The sequence below is a fragment of the Lithobates pipiens genome, unplaced genomic scaffold (assembly GCF_037356315.1).
Source record: "Lithobates pipiens isolate NorthernLeopardFrog02 unplaced genomic scaffold, aLitPip1_a1.2 Scaffold_16, whole genome shotgun sequence".
NCBI lineage: Eukaryota > Metazoa > Chordata > Amphibia > Anura > Ranidae > Lithobates > Lithobates pipiens.
Window position 1 is genome coordinate 259420283 of NW_027507748.1, and position 21821 is coordinate 259442103.

The window sequence follows — 21821 nt, forward strand, 5'->3', positions numbered from 1 at the left end:
CTGGCCACCTGGGTGAATGCAACAGACTCCTACAGGACTAACGCTGTCCATGCATGACTCATTATTATGCCATTTGACCAAGAAGGGCATCACATATATGCAGAATGAACCCACAACTTGTCATCTGGATGCTTGTTATAGGTCTGTGGCTCAGAATGTATTTAAAGTGTATGTAAACTATAATGACTATAATGAGTTTCACTTATATACTCCTTTTTTGGTTTGTTAACAATACCACTGACAGCATTTTTTTATATCTCTCCAATAGCAGGAAACAAAACCTGTTGACCCTAAAAGAAAACTTTTGAATTACATTGCTGTGAAAAAGTGTATGCCCCCTTTCCGATGTATTATTTTTTACCATATCTGTCACACTTAAATGATCCAGATCATCTAACAAGTTTTAATATTACACAAAGATCAGTACTAAGTGCTGTTTTTAAATGATGATTGCATTTATTAAGGGAAAAAAGCTGTCCAAATCTGCCTAGCTCTAAGTGAAAAAGTAATTGCCCCCGAAATCATGAATAAATTGTGATTAACCAAATTTTTTGGAAAGCGGAGTTAAATTTCACTTGCCACACCCAGGCCTGATTACTGCCAGACCTGATGAGTCAAGAAATCACTTAAATAGAAGCTGTCTGACAAAGTGAAGCACACTAAATGATCTCAAAAAGCAACACACGCTGAGATCTAAAGAAATTCAAGAACACATGAGAAATAAAGTAATTGACATGTATCAGTCTGGATAGGCTTACAAAGCCATTTCTAAGGCGTTGGGACTCCAGTGAACCACAGTGAGAGCCATTATCCACAAATTGAGAAAACTTGGAACAGTGGTGATCCTTCCCAGGAGTGGTTGGCCTACCAAAATGACACCAAGAGCACAATGACAACTCATCCAGGAGGTCATTAAAAAAAACATAACATCTAAAGAACTGCAGACCTCACTTGCCTCAGTTAAGGGCATGGCTCATGATTCAACAATAAGAAAGAAACTGGTCAAAATGGAAGCTATGGAAGAGTTCCAGGACCACAGCCACTGCTGGCCTAAAAGAACACAAAGGCTTGTCTCACATTTGCCAAAAAACATCTTGATTATTCCCAAGACTTTTGGACAAATATTCTGTAGACAGGTGTCCTGTTACATCTAACGTAAAACTAACACAGCATTTCATAAAAATAACTGTCAGAAACCATGAAATCAGGCCGAGACAGAAGTACAGTTAAACCACACTAGCCAAAGTTCAGTAACCAGAACAGATAGTCAGCCAAGCCAGAAGTCAGGGATCAATATAGTGGAACAGCAAGCAGGGTGTGGAGCCAGAAGGGATGTCAGCAAAGCAAGTCTTAAACAGGATCGAAGGAAGTTTCTGTGATGTTGACCAAGGCGAAGGCAGAGATCCTCTGGACTATACGGCTTAAGTATGCAAAGAGAGAAGGAGGGGTTTTTAGGGACTTTCAGGAAATCATGGCCTGGTAAGGTCACACATTTCCATCCCTAGGGACTTTTATTGAAATAATGGCGCGGTAAGGTCATACATTTCCATCCCAATGTAAATGATGAAGAGAGGGGGCTTTTTCAGCCCCCAAAAGGGGGGGGGGGGTGGGACTTTACATGAAGCGCGTGACTGCAAAAAAGTAAATAGGTGATCATAAGGGAATTTTATTAACGTGATCCTAGAACATACAAATGATAATCACAATTTACATATAATTATGCATAAAATACAAAAATGAGTCATAGGGTAGATAGACATACATCGTAATATTCATATCAATTGTAAAATGATAAACAATAATAACAAGAGATAATAATGGGTAAAGCAATCAATCACTCAATAAAATTTCCCTAGTTCACCAACAATCCGAATGGAGCACAGCAATAATTAAACAGTATAACCTGCAGGACCTAAGGCCTCATTTAGACCTGTGAGGATGAGTAATTAATCATATTGTAGAGAATGTGAAAGGAACACGGCAGATGTTAGCTCTGCGTGTTTCGTGGCTTCCATGCCACTCGTCAGGAGCAAGCACATGTAGTATCGATAACTGTAAAAGATATGAATTTGAGCAAGAGCGGGATAGACAAGCGCAGGTATAATCAAGGATGAGGCATAAAAACCCCTATAACTACGTTATGTAATTATACTCACTAGAGTTCTATATAATGGTGGTGTAGTGGTGGGGGACCATAAACCATCCGAAGTACCCCCCAACCGGGAGCCGCGGCAGGGGGCCCCACAGAGATGAAACTGGCGCCAAACAAGGCTGGCGCGAGAACCGAGGCGTATCTAAAAGAGAAGTGGGGTGATGATTAATTCATCAACCTATAATAGTGGTACAAGGAGGTGAAATTAAAGAGCTGAAAAACCGGTACAGGTGAAACCATCAGTGAAAGAAGAGGCAAGGTTGCCTCCTTGATTATACCTGCGCTTGTCTATCCCGCTCTTGCTCAAATTCATATCTTTTACAGTTATCGATACTACATGTGCTTGCTCCTGACGAGTGGCATGGAAGCCACGAAACGCGTAGAGCTAACCTCTGCCGTGTTCCTTTCACATTCTCTACAATATGATTAATTACTCATCCTCACAGGTCTAAATGAGGCCTTAGGTCCTGCAGGTTATACTGTTTAATTATTGCTGTGCTCCATTCGGATTGTTGGTGAACTAGGGAAATTTTATTGAGTGATTGATTGCTTTACCCATTATTATCTCTTGTTATTATTGTTTATCATTTTACAATTGATATGAATATTACGATGTATGTCTATCTACCCTATGACTCATTTTTGTATTTTATGCATAATTATATGTAAATTGTGATTATCATTTGTATGTTCTAGGATCACGTTAATAAAATTCCCTTATGATCACCTATTTACTTTTTTGCAGTCACGTGCTTCATGTAAAGTCCCACCCCCCCCCCCCCTTTTGTGGGCTGAAAAAGCTCCCTCTCTTCATCATATACGGCTTAAGTAGGCAGGACTGATGAGCAGGATATCATCAACAGCTGAGTAACTGTGTAGAGATAGGAGCTGGAAATTAGCCGGACAGCTGAGTGGCTAGCTCAGAGAGGGAAGGACTAAGCCCAGCCCTGACAATAACATTATATCAACAGTCTAACATGCTGATGGTATTGTGATGGTCTGGGGCTACTTTGCAGCTTAAGGACCTGGACAGCTTGCCATAATTGATGGAACCATGAATTCTGCACTCAACCAGAAAATGGAAAATGTCCGGCCATCAGTTTGTGACCTCCAGCTCAAGCGTACTTGGGATATGCAGCCAGACAATGATTCAAAATACACCAGCAAGTTCACCTCCTGAATGGCTCAAAAAAAGCAAAATTAAGGTTTTGGAGTGGCCTAGTCAAAGTCCAGGCTTAAATGGGACTGAGATGGCGAGTGTGTCCAAGATGGTGCTGAGAGCGGATGTGTGAAGCCCCGTACACACGATTGGAAATTGCAAGTCCGATGAGAGCTTTTGGTTGGAAAATGTGATCGCGTGTATGCTCCATCTGACTTTTGCTTTAGGAATTTCAGCCAGCAAAAGATTGAGAGCATGTTCTCTATTTTTTGGTCGGAAAAAGTTCCGATCGGAAATTCCGATCGTCTGTACAAATTCCGACGTGCAAAATTCCTACGCATGCTCAGAAACAATTAGGCGCTTAGACTTCATTTTCTCGGCTCGTCGTAGTGTTGTAGGTCACCATGTTCTTGACAGTAGAACGTTTGTGTGACCGTGTGTATGCAAGCCAAGCTTGAGCGGAATTACCGCTCGAAAATCCGCTCGTGTGTACGGGCATTACTCTTGATTCTGCAGGATCTTCATCCTCCCAGTGCTGCTCCTGCAGGCGATGACTAGAGGGAGAAGTGCCAGCCTGTCTCGCTGTACAGCAGACTCTGTGTGTACTGTGGCCTTGGTGGGCTGCTGAAGCCTACCACATGGCGACCCAGACTGACAGTCCAGAGCCTTTCTCCTCGGACTCTACTAAGTTTGACTACCTTATGCAAGCCATCAATGGCTGCCAGGCTGCCCTTAACACTAAGACTGACCACCTGCAAACTGAGATTAGACTTATCCGCAGAGATTTAGATCGATTCCAGGAGCATATCATGGAGGTTAAGCACAGAGTTTTTTCTCTGGAAGATGTCCAATGAGACCATAATGCAGATCTCGCCACCATAAAGATTAAGGTCAAATACTTGGAAGCAAGGACAGAAGATGCAGAGAACCGCAATTGTCGCAATAACCTGCAAATAATCAGGTTCGGGAGAGTTCTGATGCTACCACCTTTGTGGAACTCTCCTACAATTACTTTTCCTGTGTGCTAAGTTCTCACCCTACCTCTCCGCTGATAGAGTTTATCGCATCCCAGCGACCTGTGGGCAGCCAGGCTCTCCACCCCATACATTTATCTTCAAACTCCTGCACTTCAGAGATCGGAATTTGGTTCTCTGTGAGGCTAGTAATCAAGGGGACCTGCTTTATAACAACACTAAAGTCCTTATATTCCCTGACTACTCTGTGGAGACACAGCGACAGTGGAAGTCTTTAGACCATGTTAGGGCCAAACCATGTGCTAAAGGCCTGAAGTACAGTAGGTTATTTCCTGCCAAGTTAAGAGTGGAAGATGGAGACGTGTACACTTTTTTAAATCGCCAGAGGATGCCATCTCCTGAATTGAGACAACCGCAAGTAGCTTTGCTATCAGTCAGTTGTTCTATTTCTCTCTTTGTTTTCATTGAGAGCTCAGTGAGGCATTTATGGTGAATCTTTTCTATGCAGCCCACTACAGACATGACTGTTTCCTTATACTTACTGACCCTGTGGACATTAACGAACGTTTTGTGATGTACTATCAGACACTTTATAGTTTTTAGGTGACCTATACGGCCAGCAACCTCTAGCACTATCTGGCCGAGATAGATTTGCCTGTTATTACCTCCACCTACTAAGAAAAACTTGAGACTCTCCTATCACTTTGGAGGAGGTGCAAAAGGCATTGGGCGTTCTTCAATCGGGTAAAACTCCTGGCCCTGATGGGCTTCCTGTTAAATTTTATAAAAATTATGCTGAGGAACCGCTTCCTCGTCTTCACTTGTTCTTTGTACAGGGTTTGGGATCCACTTAAGATGATTCTGAGTGATGCGGTGATCGTGGTGATTCCAAAACAGGAGCAGAACCCTGATATGTGCTCCTCTAATCACCTCATCTCTCTGCTGAATGCAGATGCAAAGTTCCAATCTAAAATGTTGGCTAACCATCTCAATACACTGAGCATGACCTTAGTGCATCCAGACCATTCTGGTTTTATGCATGGTCGTGCACAGATATCAGATGTCTCCATATGAATATGGCCCTGGCCCCTCCGAACTGCCTGGAGGTGGTAGCATCCTTGGATGCTAAAAAAGCATTTGATTTGGTTGAGTGGGACTACCTCTGAGTGGTTCCGACTGGCTTTGGCCCCCATTTTCTGTCCTGGTTGGAATTATTGTATGCCCATCCAAGGGCTAGGGTTAGAACTAAAGGAACATTATCGGTCTCCTTTACCTTGGGTAGGGGGAAATATCAGGGATGCCCGTTATCCCCGGGTTTATTTGCCTGGGCTTTTGAGCCTTTAGCCATTCTCCTTTGAGCAAATCCGGTGGGGAGAGGCTGTCAGGGTACTCACCAAGGCTGAGATGCTGAGAGCGGCTCCCCTTGCAGCTGAGCGTACTTTACCCCTGAAGGTGGTACAGAGGCTATATTCATCTATGCAAGTGGCGCTGGCTATCATTGATCATTTTGGCATTATTTCAGAGATTTGGGTGAAGAGATTTGGGTGAACTGGGATAAGTTGGTATTTTTTCCGTAACACCACTCTGCCCCCTGCATTGACACTCATACACTGCTTCAGTGGGTAGATGAGTTTACCTATTCAGGGATCCGAGTAGGGGATACCGTGGCTGTTTACTTGGAGAATAATGTTTCTCCCTTGATGTCTCAGTTTGCACACAGGTCCACCTCCTGGAAGTATATTCCCCTAACTCCATCTGGTCGGGTGAATATATTGAAAATGATTTTCTTACCAAAGTTTGTCTACTTTTTTTTCGCAACACTCCGGTCTTTATCCCCAAGCTGATTTTTCAGAAATGAGATAGCATGGTGGTATTTTTTGTCTGGGCAGAGTGGACCCCACCGCCCCCCGGCTGGCTAAATTGACTTTGCAGCTGCCCTTGTCCCAAGGTGGTTTGGCTCTGCCCAATGTTCAACTATATTACTGGGTGGCTGTACTGGTCACGATGCGTTGGTGGTTTTCCCGGGCCTAGACACAACCCAGTGGTGACATTGGAGGCGGCCCTACTGGGTTCATATGCGGCCCTCAGCAACTTAGAGGCCCATGGTCCATCCATCTGTAATCGGGCCTATGAAGGTGACTCCTACCCAGGCCCAAAGTATACAGTGGGTATAGAAAAGAATCACCCAAATTCAAATAATCATATTTTGTTGCTTTGCAGCCTGAAATGAAGACATTCACAGTTTTTGCTTTATCCAGCTGTATTTACTAGTGCAACTTATATCATTCACTTGGATGTTATAACACCAACACGTCAAAAATATAAAAAATAATTTACGCTAGACATATCGTTTGGACTCGAGGCCAAGTAATTCAATTTTAATCTCATCTGACCACCTTAAATGCACTTTAAAGATTCTGAGGCACTTGTCAGGATAGAATTAAAATGGATGGGGCAAAATACCATCAAATTCTTGAGAAAAATCTGCTGCCCTCTATCAGAAAGTTGTCAATGGGAAGAAGGTTTAACTTCCAACATGACACTAACCCAAAGCACACAGCAAAAATGATCACACTGTGATTAAAGGTGAAAAAAAGGTGACTGTCCTTGCTTAGGCTTAGTCGGAGCCCAGACATAAATCTGTGGAATGACTTGAAGACTGCAGTCCACAAATGGTCACCATTAAAATTAACTGAACTTGAGCAGTTCTGCAAAGAAGAGTGGGCAAATATTGCAAAGTCTAGATGTGCAAAGTTAGCAAAGACCTATCCCAACAGTCAACAGTAAAGACTATAATTAAAGAAAAAGGTGGTTCAAAAAAATACTGACATAAGTGGAGGTGATCCTTTTTCCAACTCAGTAAATCTGTTTTTGATTTTTTTTTTCTGACATGTTGGTGTTATATCTTTCACTTGGATGTTATAAGTTGCACTAGTAAATACAGCTGGATAAATAAAAATGGGGTTAGTCTTTATTCTAGGCTGCAAAACAACAAAATGTGATTATTTTAATGGTGATTCTTTTCTATACCCACTGTATTTAGAATGTCCTCCATGTTTTCCACACATGTTCCCTTGTGGGGTAATCCCTCGCTCCCTCATCTCTACTAAATCCCTGATTCGCAATTGTGATCGCTTTGAAGGGTAACAACGTTAAAGCATGTCATTTCTGACAGGAGGGTGGTGCCCTTTAGCTCTTTGAGACAAAAATACTCCCTATCAGGATCTATGGTGTTGGTAATTGAAACATGCACTCTGCACACAATTCCCTCTAGCCTATTGTGTTGGAGTTTGACCCAACTGAACACCTTCTTGCCTCACGAGTGATCTGGAAGCCCTTGTCTTCCCTGTAGCTTCATCTCTCAGTAGCTTATGATACTAAGTACACTCGTATCCTTGAGCTTACAAAGGAGGCCTGGGGGGTTTGTGTCTTCACCAATGTGACTTCCATGATCTCATCCAAAGATCGGTTCATACAGTTAAACTTTTTGCATTACACCCCTCAAACCGACCTCCTGTGTACGAGGTGTGCTGGTCCACTGGTACCTTTTTACATATGGTGTGGTCCTGTCCATTACTTAGTCTCTTTTGGGATACAGTGACATGGGCCTTTAGTCAATTATGTGATCTGACACTACGCCCTGACCCACTTTTTCTGTTGTTGGGCCATATGGAGGATGTGGAGGCAGATCGGTATACTAAGTTCTCTCTCACCAAGGCTTTATTTTATGCAAGAAGGGAAATCGTATTGCGCTTGAAATCTCCTACACCTCCAACGGTGGATACATGGAATTTAGTTGGAAGTGCTGAGTATTATTTACAACTGCAAAGAAAATAACAGCTTTAAGGGAGCACATGTAAAGTGAGTATAAGGGGGTTGTGACTGACTTTGCCCTGCAAAGGTGACAGTGTCTCATCAAGTTGCTGAATCCGTATGACAGCAAGGGAATTAACATAGTCAGTAAAACAGATTAGAAATCACAACTTTCATATATCTATAGTGCAGTTTTACTTTAAATTGATCTGTAACACCTGTTTGTTGAAGTTTTCCCATGAAAAAATACGGCATTACATTTCTTTTAATGCTCACAAAAGTAAATTATCTAATGCATAATTGTGTCACCTTGTGAGGAAATCCACTCATTAAAACACTGTTTCGTGCCAGCTCACACATATCACACGAGCTCAGTTTCCATACTTGGGTTGCGATGCTGTATTCTTCCATCAAAGGCTCCTATAACATAGATATAAACATGAGAAGGCATTCAGTTACACATGAGATTTTTATTGTCTGTGATCATAAGACTTAACCCCTTGCAGATAACTGAAATAAATGTACTGCCAATAAAATAAAACCTCCTGGGTTAAACTTCATGAAAACTACACATATATAGTAGTGTAATATTCTATAAAATATATAAATGTTGTGCACAACAATACCTTTGTAAAATGGAATTGAAGAGGGTCATCTGTGGACAATGATACCATAAGGCCACGTGATAAGAAATCAGGGAGAGGATTCCTGTGATAGCTCAGAAACAAACTGTTATTGCTTAAAGGAGACATAGCGATGCCAATCTGTGCCAGGTAGTACAAATACTGCAAAACAGGCGCCTGCAGCAACAGGAATAGAAGAAACAAATGAGCTTAAACAAAGGTGGACAAATGAAGAGGAGACAAGCTAAATAAAAATTGAAAATTTAAAGCCTGATTCTATGCAATTATAATGGCCATAGCTCATTCTTTTTATGTGCAACCAGTCCACTGTGGAGTGTATTTCTAAACAGGTGAAATTGTATTTTTAACTATTATCTATGGAAATGTCCATTCGATTGCTTCCCAATTGATCAGGGCATGTAAAAAGTGTATCTTTGGCCATGGAAAATAATAGAAATTTTGTTTTATTTTCTAAAGTTAAATGTAACATTGCTATCTTACCAAATGTACATTTTTTCCCCTTAACCCTCTCTAAAATGAACTGCTAAAGTGTCTTTTTAATCTCTTACCAGCTTAAAACTGGCTGTAGATGGATCAAAATTCAGCCTTTCAGTAAAGCCCAGCCGAATTTTGATCCATTTATGCCCATTACCATTCCAGAGAAGTCATTGCCTTCTCTCGAACCAAGTTGTTGGAACATTTTCTTTAGATCAGCTGTGATCAGTGTATTCGGACAGTGGAGGAGTAGGAAGCTTTCTTTCATCCACCTCACTTGTTTGGATGAGGAAATCCACTCAGTTTTTTCAATTAGCCAAAAAAACTGATTCATGTAAGACCAGCCTAACTCGAGTCCCTTTTAAAACTGCCTGTTACTTTCTATGAAAAGTTTTACAAGCAACCAGCTTTCAAAGTGTTTGTAACAAGTTAGCAAAGGGGGCCTTACTAGCTATGTTTAGGGTGAAAATCAGTTGTGCAATAGTAAATAAAAAGAATCTGTCTTTAAGTGAACAACCCAATGGCCCATCACTATTCATATTGTTTTAGATTTCCTTCATGGCTTTACTACAAAATAATTTTGATAGCTAAAACTGGGCCCTTAATAAATAACCCAAAATCCATCACTGTAGCAAAATTAAATTTCAGTCAAAGTTTGGTCATTGTCACATATAATGCCTTTAAAATATGCCCATTATTAAACCGAGCTGAATATCCATAAATTTAGCCCAAAAAAAACAAAAACAAACAAACTGCAAAAGTAGACAAAGGATTGAATATAATCTTTCACACTTCAGCTAAATTATCCATCCTTTAATAGAAATTCACCCATTTTATTTTTCTTCTGCTGTCACTGTTCATTGTGGAATGCTGACACCGCATCAATCCCTGCATATAATATTGAGAATTTATGCATGAGCTAAAAGTCAATGAATATATGGACTCTTACAGGCTGAAAACTAGTGTCCAGAATATGTGAAGTATGTCTATTATTATTTTATGTTTTTATTATTTGCTTGATTTGGCAATAACATACCAGATCTCATAATTGAGATTTGGTATGTTATTGCTTTTATCAAGATTAAACTTCCTACCTCCAATACAGCCTTGAACCACTAGAGCAAATCACAGATGTCATAAGCTAAGTATGTCTAAATGTGAATGGCAAGTTGTTACTGGCACAGCTGGTGCATTGGAATGGCCCTTTTACTCCCCACCTAGGCAGAACATTCAAACAAACGTTTCCATATCAGAGACTAGTTATGGGCTTTATGTTTGAGTCAGCTGTTCGTTTGTTTGTAGAACAAATATATGGGGCACTCGCAGGACGTTCGCCTTCCGCGGAGCACCCTCTAATGCATTGCAAGATTATTGTGCATTGAAGACTGCTGATTGGCCAAAGCATGCACCTGGTGTAGTGGTACAGTGGTGTAGTGGTTAGCACTCTCGCCTAGCAGTAAAAAGGGTCACTGGTTTGAATCCCAACCATGGCACTACCTGCCTGGAGTTTGCATGTTCTTCCTGTGCCTGTGTGGATTTCCTCTGGGTACTCCGGTTTCCTCCCACACTCCAAAGACATGCAAGTAGGTTATTTGGCTTCTGTCCAAAATTGGCCCTAGTATATGAATGGGGACCTTGGATTGTGGGCTCCTTGAGGGTAGGGGCTGATGTAAGTGTGCAGTATACAGGGATAGGGACAATTGTAGACACTCACTCAGGTTGAACTGGATGGACTGGTGTCTTTATTCAACCTTGCTAACTATGTAACCTATATGCTTTGGCCAATCACAGCGCAATGTGCTGTGAGAGCCATGATTGGCCAAAGGCAGGGTGCCTTTGGCCAATCATGGCTCAGGGGCTAAGTCCATGCCCCACACTATATAAGACTACTTACATGGCAGCAGTGTATATAGTGTGAATTAAGAGAGAGTTTAGGCAGGGTAGCCAGTAGATTAAGTGTGCAGTCAGTTTCGGCCGATATATATGGCAATAGTAGTATATTGGTTTGAGCAAAAGTTATTGCATATACAAACTACGAGATAGATTTAGGGACTTTTATTTGTTTTTATTGGCAATGTCGGCGATCTGCGATTTTTAATATGACTGCGACATTGCGGCAGACAAATCTGACCCCAAATTACTCTTTTTAGGGACCAGTGACATTATTACTGTAGCACCCTCTACCTAAAGGTAGGTGCTAGAGTAGTATTTTTATAGCTACAGGGCCAAAGTGCAGGTACATTTAGACAGGCCTGTGCTTTAGGCTGGGCTTGGTTGTTGTGATTTGGAACTGGGAGTGTTCAGTGTAGTGGGGGGTGTGGCCACCTGTACTTTGGATCAGAGCTGCCCTCTCTGCTTTCAGATGGATTTTTCTAGAAAATAGGTGGGACCTGAGACCTGAGTGGCAGGCAGCTCATGTGAGGAGCCAATTATCTCTTGGCATTGGCAGGGGGCAGGCCTCTCATATGAGCTGGGGTCACATGCTTACAGGGATGAGTTCTGTGGAGCAGAAAGACAGAATGGATGTTTAACGCGCTGTTCCACGCATGCCGACCTGGGGGATGCAGCGGGTGTGGAGGAGGGATGGAGGAACCGCTAGGAAGGAGCTAAAGATACTGATCTTCATCTCTAAGGAGGCATCCGGCTGCTGTGGCTGGGGAACACAGGACTTGGATGTAAAGAGGATCAAGCAGAGGAAGTAGCAGTCAAGTGGAAGAGAGTAGAATAGCATTCTGTGACCGGGGACACAGAACTGTTCTGGAGAAGAAGGTCAGTGTAACATAAGAAGATAAACTTTTCAGAGCAGAGTAGAATGCTGTGGCCTGGAGAACACAGCATTGTTAGTGATGGACTGGCTGGAAGCAGTAGTTTGTTGCCATGTGTCAGGTCAGTGGGGGGAGATGCCGTGTCGTCTCTGGCCTGGTTAGCACATTGGTAATGCCCTCCAAAGACTGGGTGGCTGTCCGATTCATGGAGTCTGGAGGGAGCAGATGTGTGTAGCTTTGGCTCTTTGATTCATAAAGACAATATCATTCCAGTTTACAAATGGGAATTATTCAGAGTGGTTCCTTTTGCTCTTTTGGAAGTGAAGCTAGTAACTCGTAGCTATGCAGTGCATAATTTACACAAAGAAAAGAAGAAACAGTCAGTAAAGAAGCTATTGCATAGAAATACAAAGATACAAGGCCAAGGCCACGACTAATTCCAAGAATGTGCTGTATCATGGGCATCGCAAATTTCCCTGTTCGCCCATCCAAGTTGTATCCCACAATAAAAGCAACAAAACTGAGGAAAATGACTGTTCATTGTCTTTAAAATGGTGAATGGGGGGCTGGCAGCAGGGTGATTGGCGGATGCTAGTAACCAAATCAGCAGCCCTTACGAGGGTACCGCTACAAATGGAGGTCCCGCCGAGATCTGCCTTCACAGTTTACCTGCTGGCAGTTGCCCCTAGCAAACAATCCAAGTCTGTTACCAAGTGTTGTTGCCCATGGAAACCATCCAGGATCAGTGCAGACTGCACGCCTCCTGCACCCAGTTGCACCAATGTACACTCACAATAGTAACAAATTCCACAACTCAGTGACTGTAATCATGTGCTGTCATACGTGGCAACTACAGCGGGCATCGTGTTTTTTGGATTAAAAATGTGTCTAGCGTGTGTACAGTGCGGGCACTACTCACTGTTTTGCAAACCGTTTCATCGTCCTGCTAACACAGATGAAAGTGGGGAGTGAGATTATGGATGTCGCTGTTGCCCTTAGCAACATGGACACAAGCGGGTGTCGTGGACGGGAATCTGTATGTGGCAGTCCCTTACAGTGGGATATCGCAATAGAGACACTTTCCTGTGAATGGTGACTGCTGCCAAGTTAGTCTGCAGTTCAACAGTGTCTGCCACCAGGTGTCGCTGGGAGACAATTGGAAAATCTACAGCTACAGATCCTCACGCGCTGAACCAACAAGTGAGGGGTGGAGCCACACCCTAGAGGAGATTGTTCAGCGCGCCGCGTGCCAGACACGAGGCGGAGGAAGATGGCGAAGGGTGTTCAGAGCGTATCTGCCATGCAGTGGTTGCCTGATCAGCAGGACCAGGTGCTGATAGACACCGGCATCCGGCTGGAGCTCACCGGTGGTCTGGCTTTATAAGTAATTGGAGGCGTGGAGAGACTGTGTATGCTCTGTTCAGGATGTTGCAGGTCTACAGTTAGAGTTAGTGCCTGGACACGGTGTGGACATTGCGGAGAACATCTGACTCTCGAGATTAAATATTATTCTGCCAGTCTACTAACCGGACTTTGTCAGCTGCAGAACCAGGCGACCCAGAAAGCCGGAGAGGGTCGTGCATCAACTACCCCTGCGGTGAAGGAGCTCCCATCGAATTCACCGATTCAGAACTTCAAGAGGCTAAGGTAGGAGAAAATGTTGGGGAAGCCTGTGGCCTGGCCAGGGACCCAGAGGTTGCTGTTGATAGTGGGTAGACTCCGAAAGAAACCCTGAAGTGCCGGCTGAAAGTAAGTCTCTTGTTGTGCCTATCCAGAAGGAGTCCAAGCTACAGGAGGGTGGTCCCCCAGCTGAGCCGGACAGGGTGAGCAAGGGCCGGGCTGTGGACTGGGGGTCACAGCAAGTGCTGGAGAGATATGGGTCCATAGAGAACCTTTTTGAGTGGTCATTCCCTGAAGAGGCTGAATCCAGTGATGAGAAGGAATGGTACTTAGAAAGTTCCACCTCAGTTGAAGCTTTCACCGGAGCATAGGAGGGACCATTACGTTCGTCACAACCCCCAGTACCACTCTATAGACTTTCTACCACCTTAGTAAGTCGTCGGAAGGACCACCTACTTACAAGCAATGGGTTAGTAGGGCCACTGATGCCTGTGTCCTGCCTGGCCGTGGAAGGCCTAAAGAACTGCAGAGGTTCTCCAAGGGGAAGTCCAGAGGAGAGTTGCTCAGGAGAGAGACCTGGATTATCCCTATGTTCCAGACCATGTCATGGAAATAGTTGAAAACTCCTGGGAGCAGTGGGAAAATGACATGGTCTGGGACTATCTACATGTCCCGAAACCCAAACGGACACTGGAAAGTGAAGTGTGGGTCCGGTTTAAGGACATTCACAAAGAGTGGAAGCTCAGAAGGGCAATCTATAAAGATAAAGTGTTGGTTCTGAAGGCAGGGCAGAACATCAGAAGTTACTCTATTTCAGCAAGAAGCAATGGGGACAGTCGGAAGAGATTGCCGGACTCAAAGTTTTATCTGTAAGCCAGGACTACTGCTGTGTAGCTACAGATATGTTGATGTTACTCATGTTTGACTGCAAGAGGGCAGCTGGGTTAGGGTGGGCTTTCCCCTAAGGACTGTTTCATTGCAGGAGACTTCCACTCAGGGTGCCTGACATGGACCAAGTCATGGATACTAGGGTGTGCTGTCCCTGCTCAATTCCTTTGCCACATTTGCTTTAAAGAAGGAATCCATGGATTTGGAGCCTTTGCTGCGCTAGAGGAAAAAAAAAGAGGACTTCTGTTTAGGAGCCAAACAGAAAGTTTATTGGCCTGTGGGCATATGTGCCTTATTGCGGGTGTGTCTGCTCAGGTTGCACTCTGCAGGAGGTCTCTCAGACTCCTTTTGAGGGAGTGACAATCCTGGCAGGGAAACCCATGCCACTTTGTTCATTATTGTTCTGTCACTAAATAGAAGATGATAACCCCTTCTGTTTGGTGAAGCGTAATTTTCAGTTCGTTTTATAGATTAGTTGTGTACTGTTATGTTTTCCTGGGATACGACGGCTGTCTATCTCCACCGTTGGAACAGATGAAGACTTGTGGTAAGCAGAGTATTCCTCTCAAGGGAGCAATGCTCTGGTTCCGCTTGTATGTAACTGATAGTTGCAGGGATCTGCAGTCAGGATGTATAATTTGAACAAATGTATGATTAACAGTGTACATGTGTCATTTTGTATTTTTATACAAATGTTACCCCTTTTCAAGTTGTTTTCCCTTTTCCATTTGCTTCATTAATATGAGATGCCTTTCCTCCCGATCTAAGGAGGTATTTTTCAATTTAATTGTCCCCACACAACTGTGGACAGTTGTGATTTTAGTGGGGGGTGAATGCAACACCCTCTACCTAAAGGTAGGTGCTAGAGTAGTATTTTTATAGCTGCAGGGCCCAAGTGCAGGTAAATTTAGACAGGCCTGTGCTTTAGGCTGGGCCTGGTTGTTGTGATTTGGGACTGGGAGTGTTCAGTGTAGTGGGGGGTGTGGCCATCTGTACTTTGGCTCAGAGATGCCCTCTCTGCTTTCAGATGGATTGTTCTGGAAGAGAGATAGGACCTGAGACCTGAGTGGCAGGCAGCTCATGTGAGGAGCCCTGACCAATTATCTCTTGGCATTGGGAGGGGGCAGGCCTCTCATATGAGCTGGGGTCACATGCTTCCAGGGAGGAGTTCTGTGGAGCAGAAAGACAGAATGGATGTTTAACGTGCTGTTCCGCACGTCCCTACGCGGGGGATGCGGCAGGAGCGGAGGAGGGATGGAGGAACCGCCAGAAAGGAGCTAAAGATACAGATCTTCATCTCTAAGGAGGCATCTGGCTGCTGTGGCCGGGGAACACAGGACTTGGATGTAAAGAGGATCAAGCAGAGGAAGTAGCAGTCAAGCAGAAGAGAGTAGAATAGCATTCTGTGACCGGGGACACAGAACTGTTCTGGAGGAGAAGGTCAGTGTAACATAAAAAGAGAAACTTGTCAGAGCAGAGTAGAATGCTGTGGCCGGGGAACACAGCATTGTTAGTGATGGACTGGCTGGAAGCAGTAGTTTGTTTGTTGCCATGTGTCAGGCCAGAGGGGGGAGATGCCGTGTCGTTTCTGGCCTGGTTAGCACATTGGTAATGCCCTCCAAAGACTGGGTGGCTGTCCGATTCATGGAGTCTGGAGGGAGCAGATGTGTGTAGCTTTGGCTCTTTGATTCATAAAGACAATATCATTCCGGTTTACAAATGGGAATTATTGAGAGTGGTTCCTTTTGTTCTTTTGGAAGTGAAGCTAGTAACTCAGTAGCTGTGCAGTGAAGAATTTCCACAAAGAAAAGAAGCAACAGTCAGTAAAGAAGTTATTGCACAGAAATACAAAGATACAAGGCCACAAGTAATTCCAAGAATGCGCTGTATAATGGGCATCTCATATTCCCTTTTCTCCCATCCAAGTTGTATCCCACAATAAAAGCAACAAAATGGAGAAAAATTACTGTTCATTGTCTTTAAAATGGTGAATGGATGGTTGGCAGCAGGGTGATTGGCGGATGCTAGTAACCAAATCAGCAGCCCTTACGAGGGTACCGCTACTTTACATTGATCAGTGCTATAAAAATGCACTGATCAATGATCAAAAATGAAAAATGACACTGGCAGGGAAGGGGTTAACGCCAGGGGGCAATCAAGGGGTTTAGTATGTTCCCTCAGCGTGTTCTAACTGTAGGGGATGGGCTTACTTAAACATGATAGAGATCACTGTTCCTGATCACCGGGAACAGTAGAGCCCTGTCTTGTCACTAGACAGAATGGGGAAATGCCGTGTTTATATAGGCAGTTCCCCGTTCTGCCTCTCCTCTCCAGTCCGCAGGACCTGCAGGCATGCGCTGCTGGCGGCGTGCACGTGCCCGCTATCCTGCTTTAACAGAAGGAAGTACAGGTAAGCTGATTTGCACAGCAGTGCCACTCTGCTGACGTACATCACCATGAGTCGGTCAGCAAGTGGTTAAAGCAATATTCAATTTTTATTGTTTCACTTTAAGCATAATTAAAATCACTGCTCCTTTAAAAACTATTGTTTTAAAAACTTTTTTTTGTACTGATACATGTCCTCCAGGGCAGTACTCATATCCCCATACACTTTTTTTTTTTTTTGTCAAATAACTTTTTATTATTTTAAAGTGAAACATTACACGTCAAACACTTCAGTTCAGCATTGGGGGAGCGGTAGAAAGGGATCAGAAAAATTACAGGGGAGAACATACCATAAAAGCATAAAAGCATATTGGCCTACGTAATACAGCCACCTGGAGCCGGTACAAGCCAGGCCAGGTAGAGCTATTCACAGACAGCATGTTCTGCAACACATGTAAAGCAGGGATACAGTCCATCCAGTAATAGACCTATCCTCAAGACTTAACCGCCAAACCAGAGTTGCAATCCGAGGATACGTGTGGCAACAAATAATGTAAGACACTTATAATACTCTTTAACCCAAACCCCATACACTTTTTATGGCAATAACTTGCATACAAGCCTTTAAAATGAGGACTTTTGATTTTTCATGCTCGTGTCCCATAGACTTTAATAGGGTTCACATGTTCACTAGAACTTTTTGCCTGTTGGAGGTGTCCTGGTGTGAACCAAACTGGGGAGGTGTTCACTGTTTGGCCAATCCTTAACAGAGACCAATAAAATGTACAGCTATTGTGCAACTCTTTCATTTTTCCAGATAAACGCTCTGCTTGAAGCATTACCTTGCGGAGTAGAAGTCCATGTGAGATGTTCTGTGACAGCATAAATCCAGATACAAGGTGGTGAATAGGTCCTGCTTCCCCACAATGTGGTCTTAGTACAAAAGTATGAAACCCACGTTGCCTGTTGCCACAAAGGCAAAAAGAACAACAAAGTCATATGCATTTTCAGTGAAGCAACATAAAAATGTATATACATTTACTGTATATCATCACTACATCACAGTTAATATCCTCTCAACCAGGCCCTACAAAATCTCCATAACCAAGAATCAAATCTCACCATAAATAACTGGAATCCTGAAGAGGTACAAATTGACAATCATTCTCTGGTACATAAACTAAGCCAATGACAGCATAATTAAATGTGTTTACACTGAAAAACAGAGCCATCTCAACAAATGCAAGCAGTGTGGGGTTTTAAAGAGACTTTGTCACCAACTGCACCTATAGTAACATGGTACATGTTACAGCCGGGTGTAACATGTAACATGCTACTAAAGCAGCAGCCCCCGCATCACCTCCAATTTCTCATAGTGTCTGGAAATGGGGGGTGACAGTGAGTGGCATCATTTATTCACAGAGTCCTGTGAATGGGTGAACTACAGGTTCCGTCTGCCACTACAGCAGATGGGCTTGTCGTTCTCAATGAACTGAGAGAGCGCTGATGAGCACCCTCGTAGTTTACGGATTCTTCCTGCTGCTAAGTAATTGTCTGCCCATATAAGAGGTACGGGCAGACGGCTGTTCTGAAAGTCTGCAGGAGCCTGACATTGCACCCGCTATCTGCTAATCACAGGTGAAATGCTTTTACCAGCAAAAAAAAAAATGGGCATTTATTATTTTTTTCACAAACGTGAACATAATCTTTAACTTTCCATAATCAATTTTATTGACCTGAAATGTGCCTCTGAACTTACAAGGAAACTGACACTCCAGTAAGTATCAATTCCCAAGAACAGCTTCCTTCCCCGTTGCATGCCATAGCCCTATTTTCTAATCTAATTACTGTCTGTGCTGGTCCAGCTCCTCCAACTGTTCTTTGGCCTTCTTACACAATCCTTTATAAAGCAGATGAGTGAGAAGTATTATAGTGGTTTTTTTTTTTTTGTGGCTTTTCAGGAATGCACATTAAGACCTGTTTCACACTGAGGCTCTTTTCAGGTGTTTTAGCACTAGAAATAGCCTCTGAAAATCACCTTAAAACTGCCTCGCATTCATTTTCATGAGTGCGTTTACACAGCATCTTTGGCGCAGGTTTGGAGCACTATAAAAAGCACTCCTTAAAAAGCTTTTCGAATGCGCAGCAAAATTGGCAGTTTTCAAAAAAATGTAAGGTCATGTGCTGTCTTAGCGGAGCTTCAGTGTGAAAGGGGTCTAAATCCTATGAAAAATGTAGTTGTTGAAATGAATAGTCTGGCGCTAGGGTCTCTTTCAGGAATAATGGCAAATTTCCTCCACCTGAAGTGCTTATGGAGTTTTCTATATAACTTAATAAGATGCAAATTTTGACATCAAAATGTCTATTTATAACGTCTTTGGTCTCCCTGATGACACAAAGCAAAACGGCCTAAATGATGATGCAAGCAAACATACTTCTTGATACTCTGAAAAGCCCACCTGCATATGAACAGGAGTGAAACAGCTATTAGTGTCAATATTCGTCAGTTTGGTTTAGTGCCTCATTCACACTGGCACTGTCAAACTTGCATATATATATACGTTTAGAAGACATTAAAGGGGTTGTAAAGGTAATTTTTTTATTTTCTACATAGTTTCCTTTAAGCTAGTGCATTGTTGGTTCACTTACCTTTTCCTTTGATTTCCCTTCTAAATGTTTTTTTGCTTTGTCTGAATATCTCACTTCCTGTTTCTCCTCAGTAAACTTCTCACCATCATCCGAGCTGGTGGTTAGTCAGCCAGAACAGCTTACTGAACAGCTTACTGAGGAGGAACAGGAAGTGAGAAATTCAGACAAAGAAAACAAAGAAAAAAAAACATTTAGAAGGGAAATCGAAGGAAAAGATAAGTGAACCAACAATGCACTAGCTTAAAGGAACCTATGTAGAAAATAAAAAATTTACCTTTACAACCCCTTTAAATGCATGTAATTATTTTTCAATTATGCCAATCTTACTGAGCATTCAGCTGCATTTAGAGAAATTGAATTCTGTTCATCCAGGATCTGACTAGACACTATAAGCACGACTAAACATGGCTAAAGTAAAACATATAAGTAAATACAGGAAAATGCATCTGGGAGGCACAAAAGATTGTATTGCTTATACTGTCTGGAGCACTTCTACTGTATTTAGGATAATGCAGGAGTGCCAGTGTGAATGAAGCATATGGAAATTCCAAAAATTAGAAAGGAGCTCAACTCATGTCCTAGCGCTGAGCTGTGTGCAGGCAGCCGAATATTAGTGAATCAACACACATTAGCTGTATGGACTCATCCGCTCAGCTGAGTTTGGCAGGTGGCATTGTGTGACTGGATTCTCATTGGGTGCCCTCACAATTGCGCGGTCCAGCATTGTGAGGACAACCAAATCACCCTTAACTGTATAATGTTGATGGGAAGATGAGCTCCTCAGATGACCAAGTCTTATATACTGACAGGGCATCTAGGATTCCAACCTAGCCCAGGCAAGAGCGTTGAGGGCCAGACACTTGTCTCAGGCCAAAAAGATCCTGGACAAGATCATGTCTAACAGGTCTAAGTACTCTAATCTGTGACAGGGGCGTGGCCTGGCTGGCGATGGAGTGAGACGCGTGTGAGCTGAGCTCCGTACCTTCCGACATCCTTCACAACTATCCTGCAAGCCCGCAAGCCTACCCGTGTAGCCATATCGTACCAGTCGGTCTCCGGAGTGTGCGCGGACATGTCCCCGCCGAAAAGAAGCGCGACAGTGGCCGCGGCGCTTGATAAATACCGGAGGCAGGAACGGGACCACGAGGACCAACATGGCGGCCCGGCCGCTTCACCAGCGGAGCCTGCTGCGACGGAGACGGCGAAGGTGCTAGAGGCAATATCCTCGTGCCAGTCTGCCCTTACCTGCAAGATAGAGGAAGTCAAGGTAGACATCTCCCTGATCCGCCAAGATCTATCTAAATTGCGGGACATGGTCACGGAGACGGAGACCAGGATTGGCCAGGCTGAGGATGTCCTGTTCCCGCTACAGAACGCTCAGGAAGAGATCCAGCGGAGATTGCAGCAATTGGCCCAGAAACAGGACGATTTAGAAAACAGGGCCCGTCGGTCCAACTTACGGTTCGTGGGCCTGCCGGAGGGCTCGGAGGGCGCAGACCCGGCTACGTTTCTGGAGAATCTCCTTATTAAGTCCTACGGGAGGGAGGCCTTTTCTGCCTCGTTTGTAGTGGAGAGGGCGCACAGGATGCCGGCGCGCTCACCGCCTGATGGTGCCCCACCGCGTACTTTCATCGCAAAGCTTCTAAATTACCGGGACCGAGACACCATCCTGCGACTCACCCGGGAGCGGGGGAATATCCCCTTCCAGAATGGTCACATTTCGGTCTTTCCAGACTTCTCGGCGGAGGTCCAGAGGCGGCGTTCCCGGTTTGTGGAGATCAAGAGACGTCTCCGGGCCCATAACGTGAAGTATGCGATGCTTTTTCCAGCCAGGCTTCGTGTGGTGGGGGAAGATCGTGCACACTTTTTTGAAGATCCGGCGGAGGTGGTGGCCTGGCTGGATCAGAGGGACGCGGCCCGTAACCGACCTCCACGGGACTGAACGCTCTGTGAGCCTGTGAGTACGTACTTTCTTTGTGACTTACCTCTTGTGTCCCCTGTCGTCCTGGCTGATGGGGTGGCATGGACTGGGCCCTGCTGCTACGGAGCTATTAATGGCCTATCTAGCCACGGGTGTCCACCCTTCCTTTGTTTGCCCCTGTTCCGCCAGTGGTTGTGAGGAGGACATGTGTGGAGTCTTCATTCATTTATTTTGTTATCTGCTCCCCCTTGAACTTTTTCCCCACACCGCCTCCTCTGCCACACGGAGGCCACCTGTCTGTGACTGTCTGTTCCATCGCAAGTAGCTGGACTTTCCTGACTGTCACCTGGATCAGCATTTGGTTTGCAGCTCCTCGG

At 44.0% G+C, this 21821-nt stretch overlaps 1 protein-coding gene across 1 annotated transcript in view; it reads right to left on the bottom strand.

Moving 5' to 3' along the window:
- Positions 1-21821, bottom strand: part of LOC143982517 (AMP deaminase 2-like) — a 235981-nt gene that overhangs the window by 20540 nt on the left and 193620 nt on the right. Inside the window, exons 15-17 of the mRNA XM_077481331.1 lie at positions 17717-17837; positions 8725-8898; positions 8408-8518 (exon numbers count right to left, since the gene is read on the bottom strand). Of these exons, the coding sequence (XP_077337457.1) occupies positions 8408-8518; positions 8725-8898; positions 17717-17837 (406 nt within the window). The remainder of the gene's footprint in view (positions 1-8407; positions 8519-8724; positions 8899-17716; positions 17838-21821) is intronic.